Raw genomic sequence first — 15,443 nt, 5'->3', positions numbered from 1 at the left:
AGGTGCCCCGCTACAATTCACTTCACTCTGAGCCAGGACCAGCTTTTCAAAAATGTGACTGCAGCATCCCCTGGCTGAAAACCCTCAGGCAAGTTCCCTGGATGCAAGATACCAGAGCCCTGGCCCTCACCAGCAGCATCCCACAGCCAGGAGGCCCCCTCCTTATTAACCCTTCAGCTAAAAACACCAAACTCCATCCCATGCCCTCTCACCCAGCTAATTCCTCAGGTCCAAGCTGAGACGATTCCCCTACAAGAAGCCAGGCAACCTCCTACGTGATCTGCACAGTCCCTGTCACTTGGCCCACCTGACTCCTGTGTAATTTCAGGGCCTCCTCCCTCTAGTCGCGCTGTCCTCTCTGCCTGGGCCCAGCACCATACACAGCACACAGGATGTGCCCAGCAAATTGAAAGAATGATCGAGTGATCAAAAGAATGACTAAATTAACAGGTGGAGAAGAAATGGAGTAGACCGCATTAACTGCTGCTCACAGGAAAGCGCAGAGAAGGGAGCTGAGGGGACAGCCTGTCAGCAGCCCCGAGGCACCCCGCCTGCAGTGACAGTGACAGGAAGGATGGTCTGGGGACGTGGCTCATGGAAAACACACAGAACAGTGCAGGGAGCAATGCTCCATTTGTGTAGAAAAAATAAGGTATTTTATATATAACATTACATTATATTTGCTATATATCATATATAGTCTTTCTCTCTGGAGACAGATATGAACTTAGCAGTGATTTTCTCTGTGGCAAAAGGCGAACCTTCTAATTACAGCACATGTGCCCACTTCAAAATAACTTATATAACGGAGACCTCTTTGTCAGTGAGGAGGACCCTCCCCAGCAGGGAAAGAACGCACAGCCGTCACCTGGCTCCCTCCTGGGCGCAGGACGGTGCCGCCGTCAATCCAGTGTTGCTGTGCCCCTCAGAAGGCCACTGTGAGGGGTTGCACACCCCTTTCCAGATGGGAGAACTTGCGCCTCTGGGAGGCAGAGGGACTTCAAGATCATACACCAGGGAGGCAGGGGCTGAATGAAGGGGGGCTGCTGGCACCGGAGCCCAGCCTCACCTCCCCACCTGGGCTAACCCATCCCAGGAACATGCCCACAGGACTGTAGAGCTGGCAGCCAGAGAGTGAAGAAGGGATGGGCTTGGCCACTGCTGGCAACCAGACCCAGGCTCGTCCTGCCCTGTCTGGGCCTCAGTACGTGTCCACCCCCAAGGCTCCGTGCTCCCCTCTGGCCTGCCCCCTCTCCAAGGTCCATGGTCAGTCCTGGGTTATTGCCCAGCTGCCCAGCAGGCCTCCTGCTCAAGCCTCCAGGAAGAAAGTCTGCCTTTGGGGCCACAGGCTGGGAGGGGAAGAGATAAAGGATCATAGGCTGGGGCAGGGGGAGATAAGCCAAGGACATAGCATACATGGTCCCCAGGGGCCCCAAGTCTCCAGGCAGAGTCCTTAGGACCTCTCTGGAGCCAGAGACACACTCTTGGAGATGTGACAGGAATGGCTCCACCTCTCCTAAGAAGCTCCCCGCCTGTCAGCCCGGGAACCTCTCCTTTAGCAGGCCATGGAGACCAAGACACACCCTGGGCACACACACCTTCCCATAGGCACAGATGTGCTCACCCAGGAAGTCTGCTCTGGTACCAGAGGGAGGCTGAGACCAGGGAAGAGCAGGAACTCCCCAGATGCCCTTGCCAAGACTTGGACCCTGGCCTCCCACACAGGGGCTCCAGTCCATGTTCAGCAGCAGGAAGCCCTGGATCCCCACCAGCCCTGCCACTTGCTCCCTGCAGGATCCAGGGAGGACACCTGGCCTCTGAGACCACCCAACCAGGGGTTGCTCTGAGGGTCCTCCCCCACTGGGGGTGTCCAGGGCTGATTTGTGGGCCTGGCATGCTGTCCCTCAGGCTCCTGGGGGAGGCTAACTGGAGCGGGCAAGCCCAAGACATACAGTCAGGGACAGAGCATTGCCCAGCCCAGGGCTGTGAGCGGTCATGGTAATCTGAGGAAATCCTGGGCACGTGGGGCTGTGCCCAGGGTAACCCAAGCCACGAAGTGACCAGGGGTTGCCATGGTTAGGGACAGGTATGGTTTCTGGGTGGGATAATAGCCCAGCTACTTCTTCAAAGCTCTGTTCCTACCCCATCTACCCCATCACAGATTCAAAGAGTGAGCGAGTTGAAACCTTGAACAGGACGATCCTTGAACAGAAGGGCTCCCCAGACCAACAGACACCCAGAATCCAAACCCATGGACCAACCAAGCTTGGGACCCCTCAAGGGCCCCGTGAATAAGAGGGCCACTTAAGCCACTCCTCTCCACGCAGTGTCCTGTCCCCTCCTCACTTGTCCCCTCCCTCCTCCAGGAAAGAGGCCACCAGAAAGGATACTGGTGACAACTTCTAATGAGGCAAATGGCACAGATCTTAGGGCTTTTTGGAGAATCCATAAGTCTCTGGAATTCTCTCCTTTGCTCCCCTAGTTAGCCTACTCAAGGACGTGAAGCCGATTTCTCTGCTAGCTGCCCCCTAGTCCATCCCCCTCAGTTTCACAAAGAAGATTTGCTCTTCCTGCAGTCTTTCCTCCCCTCTCCTTTAAGGATCCTGTGTCTGCCTTTGTTCCTTTATCCAGTCCGCCAACCGTCCCTCACGTGTGAGGAACCAGCTTGCCTGCAAAAATCAATGAACCTGGTGGGGCACCTGGGTGGCTCAGTGTGTGAGCATCTGCCTTTGGCTCCGGTTGTGATCCTGGAGTCTGGGATTGAGTCTGGGATCACATCCCGCATCAGGCTCCCCGCAGGGAGCCTGCCTCTCCCTCTGCCTGTCTCTCTTCCTTTCTCTGTCTCTCATGAATACATAAATTTTTTTTTAATTTTTATTTATTTATGATAGTCACACACAGAGAGAGAGAGAGAGGCAGAGACATAGGCAGAGGGAGAAGCAGGCTCCATGCACCGGGAGCCCGACGTGGGATTCGATCCCGGGTCTCCAGGATTGCGCCCTGGGCCAAAGGCAGGCACTAAACCACTGTGCCACCCAGGGATCCCCATAAATATTTTTTTAAAAAATCAACAAACTGTGTGCAAAATAACCAATGCCATGCCTCTGAGCTATTCTTAGTGGACATGGTCTGGGGGGTCTCTGGTGGGGACAGTTCCCATCTAACCCACCTCCTCCATGTAGGGGCCTCTCGGCCTTCTCCTGACAGGAGACTGGGGCAGACATCAGCTCTGATGGTGGGCTCCCTTGGGGGGAGGGGCAGACTCCTCCCTCGCCTGCCTCCAGACCCAAGTGTCAGACTCCACCCAGGCCTGGGAAGCAGTCACAGGGCGCCCTAGGACCCTTTGTGTCCACCTGCCATCTAGAGAGAAGAGTCAGTAGGGAACAGCCAAGAACTGGGGGGCAGATACCAGTGAGTCCCCATGGGGTTGCTCCAGCCCCATCCTCCCATGTGGGTGCTGCTGCTCATGTCTGGAGGTGCCATCTCTGCCCTGCCTCCCCTCCCCTAGGTGAGGGAAAGAGTGACAGGGGCTTTATCAATGCTGAAGGGCACTCTGTAAAAGCCACTTGTGCTTACTCAGTGGACAGATGTGAAGGGCCTGGGCACAGCCGCCTCCCCTTGGGAGCCTAAATAGCAGAGGGTCCCAGAGTGGGAAGGGTAGCAGAGGGCTTCCCTGGCAGCTGAGTGGCCACAATTCCAGGGCTTCTAAGAGGATGGATCCCTGACCTTGACACAGCTCCTGGCTGGGACTACTCAGGGACAACTTCAGGGCTTCAGGCCCCCTCTCCCTGGCTCCTCCTCACAGTCCTAACAACCTGAGTGACACTCTGCTGCTCCCTCACCAGGCACTGTCCTGCCTCCAGCCTCCTATCCATGCAGCACCCCTTCCCAGATGCTGTATCACCCACCTCCGGGAACCCCACCGCTCTTCCTGAGCTGGGAGTGTAGGCCTCACTACTACACCATGCAGAACCTGCTCTGTCTTCACTAGTCTCAAGCACTTCTCTCAACACTTGTCACTCTGGATACTGGTGCACCCTGGATACTGGTGGCCTGGGGCCCTGCCTTTCAAGGGACGGGGCTCCCTCCTGCTTCTCCTTTAATCACACAGCCCTAGTTTCCTTCACCCCGAGCTGCTTGAGGAACAGGCTGAGTCAGAGACATTCAGTGAGCCCAGCACACAGCGCTGGGCCTGGCTAAACCTTGTGGAGGCTCAGTTTTCCTGTCTATAAAATGGGACTATGGGATTAGCTCAGCGGTTCTCAGAGTGTGGTCTGGAGACCCCTGAAGGTCCCAAAGGCCCTTTCAAGAAGTCCGCAAATGCCTTTTCATCTCCATATCTGTGAAGCCAGCTTTTCCTCATACACTTCAACCAAATAACCTCACAACAGTTTAGATGAGAATTAGCTGTCTTCTAATAAGCCAGACATTAAAGATATTTCAAAAAATTATAATTCTTCTAGTTAATTTGGGGGGGGCATATTTATAGGTATTTTTCACAAAAATATTTTCCTATAATAGATTTTTATGGTTCTTTTTTTCTTTTTTCTTTTCTTCTTTTAAAGATTTTATTTATTTATTCATGAGAGACAGAGAGAGAGTGCCAGAGGCAGAAACCAGGCAGAGGGAGGAGCAGGCTCCACGCAGGGAGCCTGACGTGGGACTCGATCCCAGAACCCCAGGACCAAGCCCTGAGCTGAAGGCAGACGCTCAACCGCTGAGCCACCCAAGGATCCCCTTTATGGTTCTTTTTAAATGAATTAATACATTTCATGGTTTCTCAGTTTTAATTTCTAATGTAGTAAATATCAATAGATATAGCCTACATTAACAAATGCTCTTGGGAGTCCTCAATAATTTCAAGGGCATAAAAGGTTCCCGAGGCCAGACAGGGTGAGAACCTCTAGAATGTAATCTCCACGGGCCATCTGTGTTCTGATGGTCTCTGAATCCACCTCCTGGGATCAGTTCAGTCCTGGCTAAGTGAGACTAATTGTCCTGTTGAATTTCAAGGTTTAGGAGTATGGAGCGTGTGTACGACTGATTCTTAAATCAAGGGTTTGACGTGGATGGAACTGGAGGGTATTATGCTGAGTGAAATAAGTCAATCGGAGAAGGACAAACATATGTTCTCATTCATTTGGGGGATATAAATAATAGTGAAAGGGAATATAAGGGAAGGGAGAAGAAATGTGTGGGAAATATCAGACAGGGAGACAGAACATAAAGACTCCTAACTCTGGGAAACAAACTAGGGGTGGTGGAAGGGGAGGAGGGTGGGGGGTGGGGGAGAATGGGTGATGGGCACTGAGGGGGGCACTTGATGGGATGAGCACTGGGTGTTATTCTGTATGTTGGCAAATTGAACACCAATCAAAAATAAATTTATTATTAAAAATATATAAATAAATAAATCAATAAATAAATAAATAAAATCTTTTTTTTTTTTTAAAAAGAATATAAACCACTTTTCTGGGCATGTTGGTAATGTCATTAATTTTCACTGTAAAATCTTTTGTCATAGACTCTGAAAAATAATATTTCAGCCCTGTTTCTGTCTGGATTAGTTCAGAAAATAAGTGGGGTCAGTTGATAAGATCTTTTAACACTATAGATTAAAATGGGTTGCACAGCCAGCTGAGCATAGTCACAGTGGCACAGTCAGCTGATCACCCCACTCTTGGTTTCAACTCAGTGAGTGGTCTTAGGATTTTGATCTCAACGTCATGAGATTGAGCCCCAAGTTGGACTCCACACTAAGCACAGTCTGCCTAAGACTCTCTCCTTCTCTCTATGCCCCTCTCCACCTCTAAAATAAAATAAATAAATAAATAAATAAATAAATAAATAAATAAATAAATAAATCTTTTTTAGAACCCCTGTTAAAAAAACAGGGGGGGGGGTGAGTCGAGGAGCACGCTCCCTCTTCCATCCCCTTCTTTTTTAAAAAAAAAAAATTTTTTTTAATTTATGATAGTCATACAGAGAGAGAGAGGCAGAGACACAGGCAGAGGGAGAAGCAGGCTCCATGCACCAGGAGCCTGATGTGGGATTTGATCCTGGATCTCTAGGATCGCGCCCTGGGCCAAAGGCAAGCGCCAAACCGCTGCGCCACCCAGGGATCCCCATCCCCTTCTGAGGATAGACTCTGACCCATCCTCTCTTCACCTTGCCCAATGAATGGCAGGCTCTGACCCCGCAGCGAACCCAGAGAGGGCAGCTCCGCCCAGGCCTCTCACTGGTTTCAAGGCCTGGGGAGACACAGGACTCCCTCTAATCACAGACCACGCAAGCTGAGGTCCAAAAGAAAGGGTGGTTCAGACCAAGCGGCTGCAGGCGGGGGAGTCCCTGGATGCCTCTAGAGATGTGGCCCTGGGGGAGTGGGCGGGGCGGCACTCACGTAGATGAGGTGGTCCCGGTAGCGGATGAGCAGGTTGCGCAGGATGCCAGCCTCGTTGAGGTCTCCCAGGCGGATCATGTCCTCCACGCCGTGGACTGACGTGGGGTGCATGGGCTTGATGTGCGTTGCGTTCTGCGGGGAGATCCAGTGTTCCTGCGAGGAGCACCGTGGCTATTGTCAGGCCGCACTCCTGGGACCCAGGCTGTGCTCTGCTGGGCAGGGGGCCCAGGAGGGACAGAGACCCTGAGTCTGTGTAACCCTGGTAAAGGCCTCCTCCTTTCGTGACCAAACACTGTCAATATCAAGTTTGAGTCTATGAGGATGGTACTCCCCACCCCACCCCAGTTCCCCCTCCCCCCCCCCTACTCTATGGACCACTCCTCTTCCTCTTAGGGAATTCTTTCTACAGACCTAAAAGAGCAGCAAGGCAGGGACTCCGGCCCCACCTAGGATTCTCATAAAGGCAATTAGAGTTCCCCCAACCCCAGGCACTTTGCAGGGTGGAGTGCAAAATGTAATCTTTGGAATTAGACTTGACTTCAGATACAGGCTCTGGTAAACAAAAGTATAAAAAGTAATTTCAGACAGTGCCAAGAACAAACCAATGTGCATATGGGATAGCGATCGAGGAGGGAACTACTACCTTCAGGTGGTCAGGAACTACCTCTCCAAACAGGGGACGTTTGGGCAGAGCTTCTGAATGATGGGGAAGAGACCCCTGTAAGACGTGGGGAGAGGGAATTCCAGGCTTAGGGAACAGCAAAAGCAAAACCTGAGGCTGTTGAAACCAGGCAATGGCAGTGGAGATGAAGAGACGTGATCTGTTTAGGATAGGTCTCACGGGGCTTGATGATGAATGTGGAGTAGCAGGAAACTAAGTGCTTGTGAGCTGATGCAGAAACTAGGAGAGGGGTTGTTCCATGGCTCTGCTACTCTCCCCTGCAATATCTTCTGCTGCAGGGGATGGGGGTGGCTTCCAGCTGTACATCTAGCTGATAGCACTGGCAGTTTCAACAAACCTGCAAATCTCTCCTTCCTTTCCCAAGGGGGTCTGCAGCACCTTCTCACGATCTAGCTTCTCAGTGAGGTGAGAGTGAACTGTGCTCTGGGGTATGGCTGCAGCCTGAGTGAGACCCCATAGCCCTCTGGGGGCCCCTGCCTGTTCCCAAATGCCAGAACCCTGGGATCCTCAGGACCAGACAGGAGCTTGACTTTTGGGAACAGGTGATGAGAAGAGGACCCCTCTGCCACCTCCCAGCTCCAGCCGTAAGACTTGGTGGGTAGGTAGGTGTGATGCATATGACATGTCCTCCCACAGCTGCTTCTCCTCAGGTTCCCTCTGGGATAACCAACTCCAACAACTGGACACTAGCAAGAATCTGGGGCATCGGCCCCTCATTCATCCCATCCCCAATCTAAGTGGTCACCCAGTCCTACTCATTCAACCCTCTGAAGGGTTCTGCTGATTGAGTGGTACTCTCCTCACCAAACTTCAAGCCCCTACCCTGATCCAGACCACTGTCTCTACCCGGCCCCCTGGCCCTTGCAGTGCTCCATCTCCCCTCCAGCACTCCTCAGCACCTATTTGATCCCATCGCTCTGGAGCTTGGAGCCTTTCCCTGCTCCCCTATACTTCAGCCTGGCTTTCAAAGGCCAACTGAGGTAGATACAGGGACCTTAGGCCTTTGCTCCAGTAATCCTCTGTACTTCCAAGCCAGCATGGCCTTGCTTATGCTGTTCCTTTTACTTCCTTTCCACTCAGCCTTCGAGGCCCAGCTCAAGGGTATCCCAGTTTCTAAAGCCTCTGCTGACCATGCTGCCCACTGTCACATGTGCTTTCCCCCCACCTTGACCACAGGCTGTGGCAGGGCCTCCTCTGGGCCCCCACGTTCCCTGGGTCTCCCATTGTAAAGCAGTGGTCACACTGGGCTGCCATTGCCTAAATGTGGTTCTGACCTCCCAATGTGCCCCAAGGCTGGGGACTCCTGGAGGCCAATGCTATGTCTTCTATATCCTTGGTCCATAGTGGGCCACACACAAATGGTGTGGCAGGGAATCTGACGGGATAGATGGCCAGCTGGTGACTACTGAGGAACAGTTCTGAATTAGAAGCAGAAGGCCTTGGGACGCTTGGGTGGCTCAGTGGTTGAGCATCTGCCTTTGGTTCAGGGTGTGATCCTAGGGTCTTGGGATCGAGTCCTGAAGCTTCCTTCTCCTTCTACCTATGTCTCTGCCTCTCTCTCTGTGCCTCTCATGTCTTAAAAAAAAAAAAAAAAAAGAAGCAGAAGTCCTAGTTTTGGAGAGACCCCTGTAGTCCCTGATTCCCACCATCTCACTGCACCTGAGAAAACAGTATCAGAGGAGGATGGTGGCCTGCCGCAGGTCCTCAGAGGGGTCAGGGAAGGGTGAGCCAGAGCCCACAACTCCAACCTCCCTGGCATTTCATGGCACCTCCCGGGCCAGGAGTACTTCTGTCCAGCCCAGGCCCTCCCACAGACCTCCCCCAGGCATGAATGGGCCGGATGGGAAGATGGAAGAACCCGCCCGGACTTTCCAGTCCTGAGTGGAACATTCCTAGCTCCCATTTTATCCTATTTCTTGATAAAAATTGATCCAGTTGGAAAGTTCCCTCTGCCTGGTCCCTGCTCCATGACTCGGTGTTAGGCTCCAGCACGGGCCAGAGGGAAGAGGATGCCTGGGCAAGCTATGTGCCTGCCCCACTCACGTCCAGCCTCTGGTCCCCAGAATCCCTCCAACAGTTCAGCACAGAGGTACGAAGCAGCTCAGCTACCATGTGACCCTGTAGCCCTGTGCTCACCACCTGGCTTCCCTGAGCTTCCATGACCTCATCTATGCAATGGGAATGAGAAGAAGTATTCCTTCTTTTTGGGGATTTGCAGTGGGGCAGGGGCAGGGGCAGGGACTGGGGCTGGGGTGGTGGTGGTGGTGGTGGTGGTGGAATTAATCTATACACTAAGAGCCAACCTTTGTTTCACTCCCACCACCTCTAAAATGCGTTGGTGCCCGGTCATTGCTCAACCAGGGCTGGGTATTATTACTCTAATGCTTTCTGGTTTTACAGAGGAGATCTATGTTCTCATTTGTTTCTCATAACATCCCATAAAAGAATTAGTACTTAGTAGCGAGGAGTCACACTCAAGTGATAAAGTGGCTCGCCTGGTTACACAGAACTAAGCCTCCTCACTTCTTTCCTACACAGGACTCCCAACTGAGGTCAGCACCCCTCAGGCCAATGGCCACAGGTGCCCACAGCATAGACCAAAGTATAACCAAGACACAACCTGAGGCCTGGCCTGAAGGAATGCCAGAGAGAGAGAGAGAGAGAGAGAGAGAGAACATGGCCAATCCCAGGGAGCACAGACACATCTGGAAAAGAGTTGGTCTGGTACTGAGTTTGGAGAGACAGGGACTGTGTGCTCTGTAGGGGAAGGGAAGGAGGGGGCCTCTGGCCATGGGAACAATTTGGGCAAAAGCAGAACATTAGGATCCCAGTGAGGATCATTCCTCTCTCCCTCCCTCCCTCCTTCTCTCCTTCCTTCCCTCCCTCTCTCTCCTCCTCCCTTCTTCCTGTGAGGCTTCACAGAGAACCCTGTCTAGACAGATGCATTGTGGGGTCTCAGAAGAACCACATGTGACTTGCCTAGTCCCTGCCCTCAAGTTAAGGGAATCTTAGAAGTCAGAGGGGTCAAAGACAACACATGGAGGGTGGTGGGGGGTAAGGAAGGAATAATAGTGGGAAAGGCCCGGAAAGAAGAGGCCAGAAGCCCTGGGCCCCATGCCACTGAAGCAAAGCAACGTCCCTGACCTGCCCTGGCCACCCAGTCATGTCCCTCCCCACCTGCAGCCCCCACTCTCAGGGCTTTAGTGGGAGTGGGTGGGAGGGGAGCTCTGGGATCCAGTGACACAGTTACAGGACACCATCTGACAGGCAACATGACCCAGGTGAAACATGAGCCTGCAGGCAGAGTCCCTGCCCCACCCCCTCAAAGGGACTACAGACCAGGCCTGTCTGCACTGCCAGCTGAAACTGTGTCCGCTCCTCTGGCTGCAACCTCATAGTAGCTTCCTAGAAGGTCCTAGAACCAGAGCCTCCAGAATGATGTTGCAGGCACTCGGGTTCTAAACCCAGGAACCAAAGCATGGTTTAACAGAAGCTGGGCACTGCCAAGAAGATACTGGGTGAGGAAACACATACACAGAGGCCAAAGGTCCTGAGTGCTAATCCCAGCACCATCACTTACTAGCTGTATGACTGCACTTGATGGTCCCTCCCTGTCTCAGTTTCCCCTTAGGGAACAGAGCATTCGCCTCTCACAGATGCTGTGAGGACCCAAAGACAGAGCTTGGGTCTAAGGGCTCTGCGGGGTGTCCCTGAAACCTGCAGGAACAACAGTGACGCCCCTGCCCCCTGTGTGTGCATTTCCTGCCTCTAGGCACCGCCCCCCCTGCCCCCAGCCCTGCCCTTGCCCCAGTAGAGCACTCTGCTCCCAGTCACTGTGCCCTCTTTTGCCACCAGCATCTAGGAACCTAAGACAGAACCTTAGTTCTGGGTACAGCACCAGGCACAATCCAAAGAACGGGGGGACTGAATCTCCCCGGGTCCCTCTTGTCCCTGCTAAGCTAGGACTCTGTTCTCAGTACAACATCCCCACATCTCCAGGCCACGTACACATGTGTTTCCCCTCTGGGCCCTCCTCCAAGCACCTGCCTTCTCCACAGCAGGACCCTGACTTTATACTCTTCCATCCCTCCCCACTCCCACTACCCACAGAACTTACACCTCCCATGTCCCTTTCCTTCAAGGCCACAAGAAATGAAGGGTTAATCCATTAGACTGATTCCCAGGGCAGTGCCAAGGAATACAATGAATTCCTAAGACACCAAAAGCTAACAGAGCAAGACTATGGTCATTTTTAGACTAACTCACTTTACTGAGATGTTCTCTTCACAGGACCCAACTTATGAGTCAACAAACCAGTGAGATAATTACTATTATCCCCATTTTACAGAAGAAGAAACTTAGGCTCAGAAGTGACAGTTGGTGATGGTTGCATAACTAATAAATGGGCAGGATGGGAATCTGAATCCAGTCTCTCTGAATCCCTGTGTGTGTAGAGCTTCCAGCCTGGTGCCCCCCCCCCCCATCTCCAACACCATGCAGAACAGACTGAGTGCTTATGGAAATAGAACCCAGCAGCCTGGGCAGAAGGAGAGGCATCCTCTTGCTGGGGCAGTGGGAAAGCTCTGTGGAAGACAGGACATCTAAGAGGCAGGAGGAGGGGCACAGGTAGTGCCTCCACCCCCTTTAGGTGACTGCCTCGCCCCTGCCTCAGGTGGCCTGCCAGCCTGTGTCTTGCCAAGGGCCTAAGGGGCAGGGGAGGTAGGAGGCTACTCACATTGCCTTCATCGTCCACCACCTGGATCTGCCCAGAGTCACACAGCTTCACCACTGCTCCAATGGGCACATCGAACTCCTGCCCAGATCTCAGGTCCATCCAGACATAGTCCCCCTGTGGATGAGAGAACATCCCAGGCCAGGTGAGCAGGGAGGGGGATCCTGTGGCCCAGCTCTCCTACCACCAGAGGCTCCTGTGCCAACTACAGGAGAGGGAAGAAGGGGGAGCTCACACTTGCTGGGAGCCATCTGTGTCAGACCTGGGGCCAGGCACTTATGCAATGTCCTCAAAACCTCCTCTGTAACAGCTGTTGCTGCCCCCATTTCACAGATAGGTAGGTAGAGGCTCAGAGGGGTGAAGAAACCATGCAGCTGGGCAGCTTCAAACTCAGGCCTGTCCAGTGCCCCGCTTTCCACAAGGCTCTACACCCCATACAGGTACAGCAAATCTGTTGAGGTTCAGGCAGAGACACCAAGCCACCCAAACCACTTCCTCTCCGTCCTAAAGGAGGCATCCCCACAGGACACCCAAACACTGTCCATCGCCTCTGGAGGCAAGTCTCAGAGTCCTAGGTGTGGGATGCCTGAGTGACACTGTTCTGTGCTGGGCCCTCTGATACAAGTTCCACCATACTGCCTCCCAGCTTGTGGAGAGAGCCCCGACCTTGAGGGGGAGGGTGTCCTGCTGTGTCCCCTGCTCTCACTACATGCCCAGTGAGGCGCACGGAAGCTAAATCTAAAATATAGAGTCAGAGAAATGGACTTAGAAACAACTGCTTTTAGGGGCACCTGGGTGGCTCAGTGGTTGGGCGTCAGCCTTTAGCTCAGGTCATGATCCCAGGGTCCTGGGATTGAGTCCTGCATCTGGCTTCTCCCTCTGCCTCTGTCTCTCATGAATAAATAAATAAAATCTTTAAAAATAAATAAATAATAGAACAACCGCTTTCAGCACTGAGGCATTCCACAAACACCTACTGAGCACCCACTGAATACAAGGCACTGATCAATCTGAATGCGGGGGATCCAGCAGTGACCATGGGGTCTACTACGTTCCAGCTGAGAGGAGACAGAAAACAAAGACCTGAGCAAATACATTCACACAGTCACTGCGGAGAGTGGTGAGGACTGTGGAGGGCCCTGGCATAGGGATGTGCAGAAGACTGAGGCAGCCTACAGCCCTCACAGTGGTGGGCAAGACCCAGCACCGTAGACTCTCCCTGGCCTGCAGGTAAAAGGTGGGTTTTATCCTAACCCTAATAAGAGAGCTCCTCCAGAGAGTGAGAGAACACAGCTTAATAAAACTAGAACTTCCCCAGCAGCAGCTAGAAACAGAACAGCTGAATAAACAGAGGGTGATGAGGTTACCCTGTGGGTAAAGCCCAGGGACGGGGCTCTGGGCTGGGAGTCAGGAGCCTGGGTTCTAGGCTTGTCCCGCCTGGGCCTGGAACAAGCTGCTGACTTGAGCCTCCGGTTCCACATGCCTCCCTCCGAAGGGTGGGCTCAGTGAGTCCCAGGCCAACTCCTCACTGCCTCAGCCTCCTCTTCCCATTGCAGTCAACTATCGTTCGGCCCCAGCTTCCACTTCACGGGAGGGAGTTTACGCACGTCAGAAACAGACTAGCTCCAAACCCAAGCTTTCTCCTGGAGAAAGCAGGAAGAATTGGAGAGCCAAGGAGAACTCCTGTGTTTCCTGGGCATCTGCGGTGTGCCTGGGCTGCAGGGCTGCTTCCCGTAAGGCGCCCCGGGGAACCCTTTTGTCCCAAACCCAAACTGTCCTTCCTGACACACCCCTCAGCCACGCAGCCAAGTTCCAGGCCACAGGCCACCTGACTCAGCCTGCTCTTCTCCAGGGCCCACTACCCCACCCCCACCCACCTTTCCACGCAGAGGATGCCCGCCCATCTGTCCAGCTCTTTGGCCCCTCCCCACGGCAACCTCCTCCTCCCCAACCCCTGAAGAATTCATTCACTCATCCAGCACGTATTTAGGGAGAGCCCACTGTGGACCAGTCCTGTTCCAGCTCTAGGGACAGAGCCAAAACACATGGGAAAGGCGGAGGGCCTACAGCCAGAAGAGGGGAGGACATTGCGGGGGCAGGGGACCACGGGCAGGTACCAGGTTGCAAGAGAGATTGGACTTTGGAAGGTTTTAAGCAGGAGAATGGCGTGATGAATTTACATTTTCAAAATCTCACTGTGGCTGCTGTGTGGAGAATGGGGGCATCCCTCCAGGCTCCAGGGCCTCTGGGCTGGCCGCTTCCAGATAGCACCATGCTGGGTGATCACCATCTATGTGACCCTTCACCACTAGCCTGCAACACCCCAAGGACAGGCCTGGGTCTGAGTCCCATATGTGACTCCTCAGAGTCAAACAGGAAAACAGAATTCATCTCTTAATGAGAGAGAGAGTGTGTGTAAGAGAGAAAACATGTGATAGAGGGGATGTGAGCAAGAATGAAGCCTGTATAGCATGAGAGGAGAGAGAGTCAGACACTAACTGCTGGAGGCCAGGCTGGCCAGGATGCTGCTTCCTGCTAACTCACAATACACCCACTTCGGGCCAGGTAGGTAGAGGCTTCCAGATGATTAACTGGAATCGACAGCTCTTAGGCAGAGGGTTCTATTTCTACCTCATCTCCTCAAGGAAGTCAAGAAATCTGCCCAAATCCGCCTAGCTGTTTTGTACTAAAACCAGGAACGGAGCCCAAATCTGACAAACTCCAAATCTAGTGCTCTTTCCTGACATCTCTCTGAACCCAGTTCTGTGAGCAAAACAGGAAACACTGATAGGACCCTTGGCCTTAAATGGCTTGCAGGCCGAAGCGCATGCCGGAAGCCTCAACAGGGGGCAGCTAGAGGGCAGGAGTCTCTCTGAGTCACCTGTATCCCCTGACCCAACACAGAGCCTGGCACACAGAAGATACATCCCACTCCAGGACAGAGGATAACCTGTGTGAGCAGGAAATGGGAGCCTGGAGAGGCTGAGCAGGGAGCTCAGGACGTACAGAAACAGAAGTGACTAGAACTCTCCTAATCAAAGACAGTCACAAGGAGGGCAGTGACTTAATTTTCTCTTTCTCTGCTCCGGGTCTTAATTTAGACAAAGGCTAAAATGGCAGCTGAGTGGCCTGAGGGAGAATTATGAGGCCTGAAAACCTCTGAGGGGAGATGTTCTCATGGTCCCAGGGAAAGTTCTTGAGGCATCAGGATGCAGGTGGGATGGAACCGTCTTCATTTTTACAGATGAGGCGACTGAGGTCCAAAGAGACAAAGGAATCTGGCCATAGTCACTCATCAAATTGGTGACTGATAAAATCGTGAGCACCTGCAGGCCAGAGCCTGAACCAAAACAGGATGAGTCGGGAGTTGCTGGCTGGGTGACAGAAGGAAAATGGAAAAGAACAGGAAAGTTTTGGGGCGCCTGGGTGGCATGGTTGGTCAAACATCCAACTCTTGGTTTTAGCTCAGGTCATGATCTCATGGTTGTGGGATTGAGCCCCTTCTTGGGCTCTGTACTCAGTGTAGAGTCTGCTTGAGATTCACTCTCCCTCTGCCTCTGCTGCTTGTGCTCTCTCACTCAAATCTTTAAAAGAAAAAAAAAGAGCAGGAAACTTTTTTGTGGAGCAGG

The 15,443-nt window shown here is 52.9% G+C and overlaps 1 protein-coding gene across 5 annotated transcripts in view; it reads right to left on the bottom strand.

The window, feature by feature from the left end:
- The window catches only part of MYO7A (myosin VIIA), an 84,951-nt gene that overhangs the window by 55,423 nt on the left and 14,085 nt on the right, over positions 1-15,443 (bottom strand). For all 5 annotated transcript variants that reach the window (XM_041730372.1, XM_041730369.1, XM_041730368.1 and 2 more), the window contains exons 3-4: positions 11,818-11,931; positions 6,401-6,553 (exon numbers count right to left, since the gene is read on the bottom strand). In XM_041730372.1, coding sequence (XP_041586306.1) covers positions 6,401-6,553; positions 11,818-11,931 — 267 coding nt within the window. The remainder of the gene's footprint in view (positions 1-6,400; positions 6,554-11,817; positions 11,932-15,443) is intronic.

This window comes from Vulpes lagopus, chromosome 15 (assembly GCF_018345385.1).
Source record: "Vulpes lagopus strain Blue_001 chromosome 15, ASM1834538v1, whole genome shotgun sequence".
NCBI classification, from domain to species: domain Eukaryota; kingdom Metazoa; phylum Chordata; class Mammalia; order Carnivora; family Canidae; genus Vulpes; species Vulpes lagopus.
Note: the sequence above shows the minus strand (reverse complement) of the source record. Positions and strands in the feature narration are given on the sequence as shown.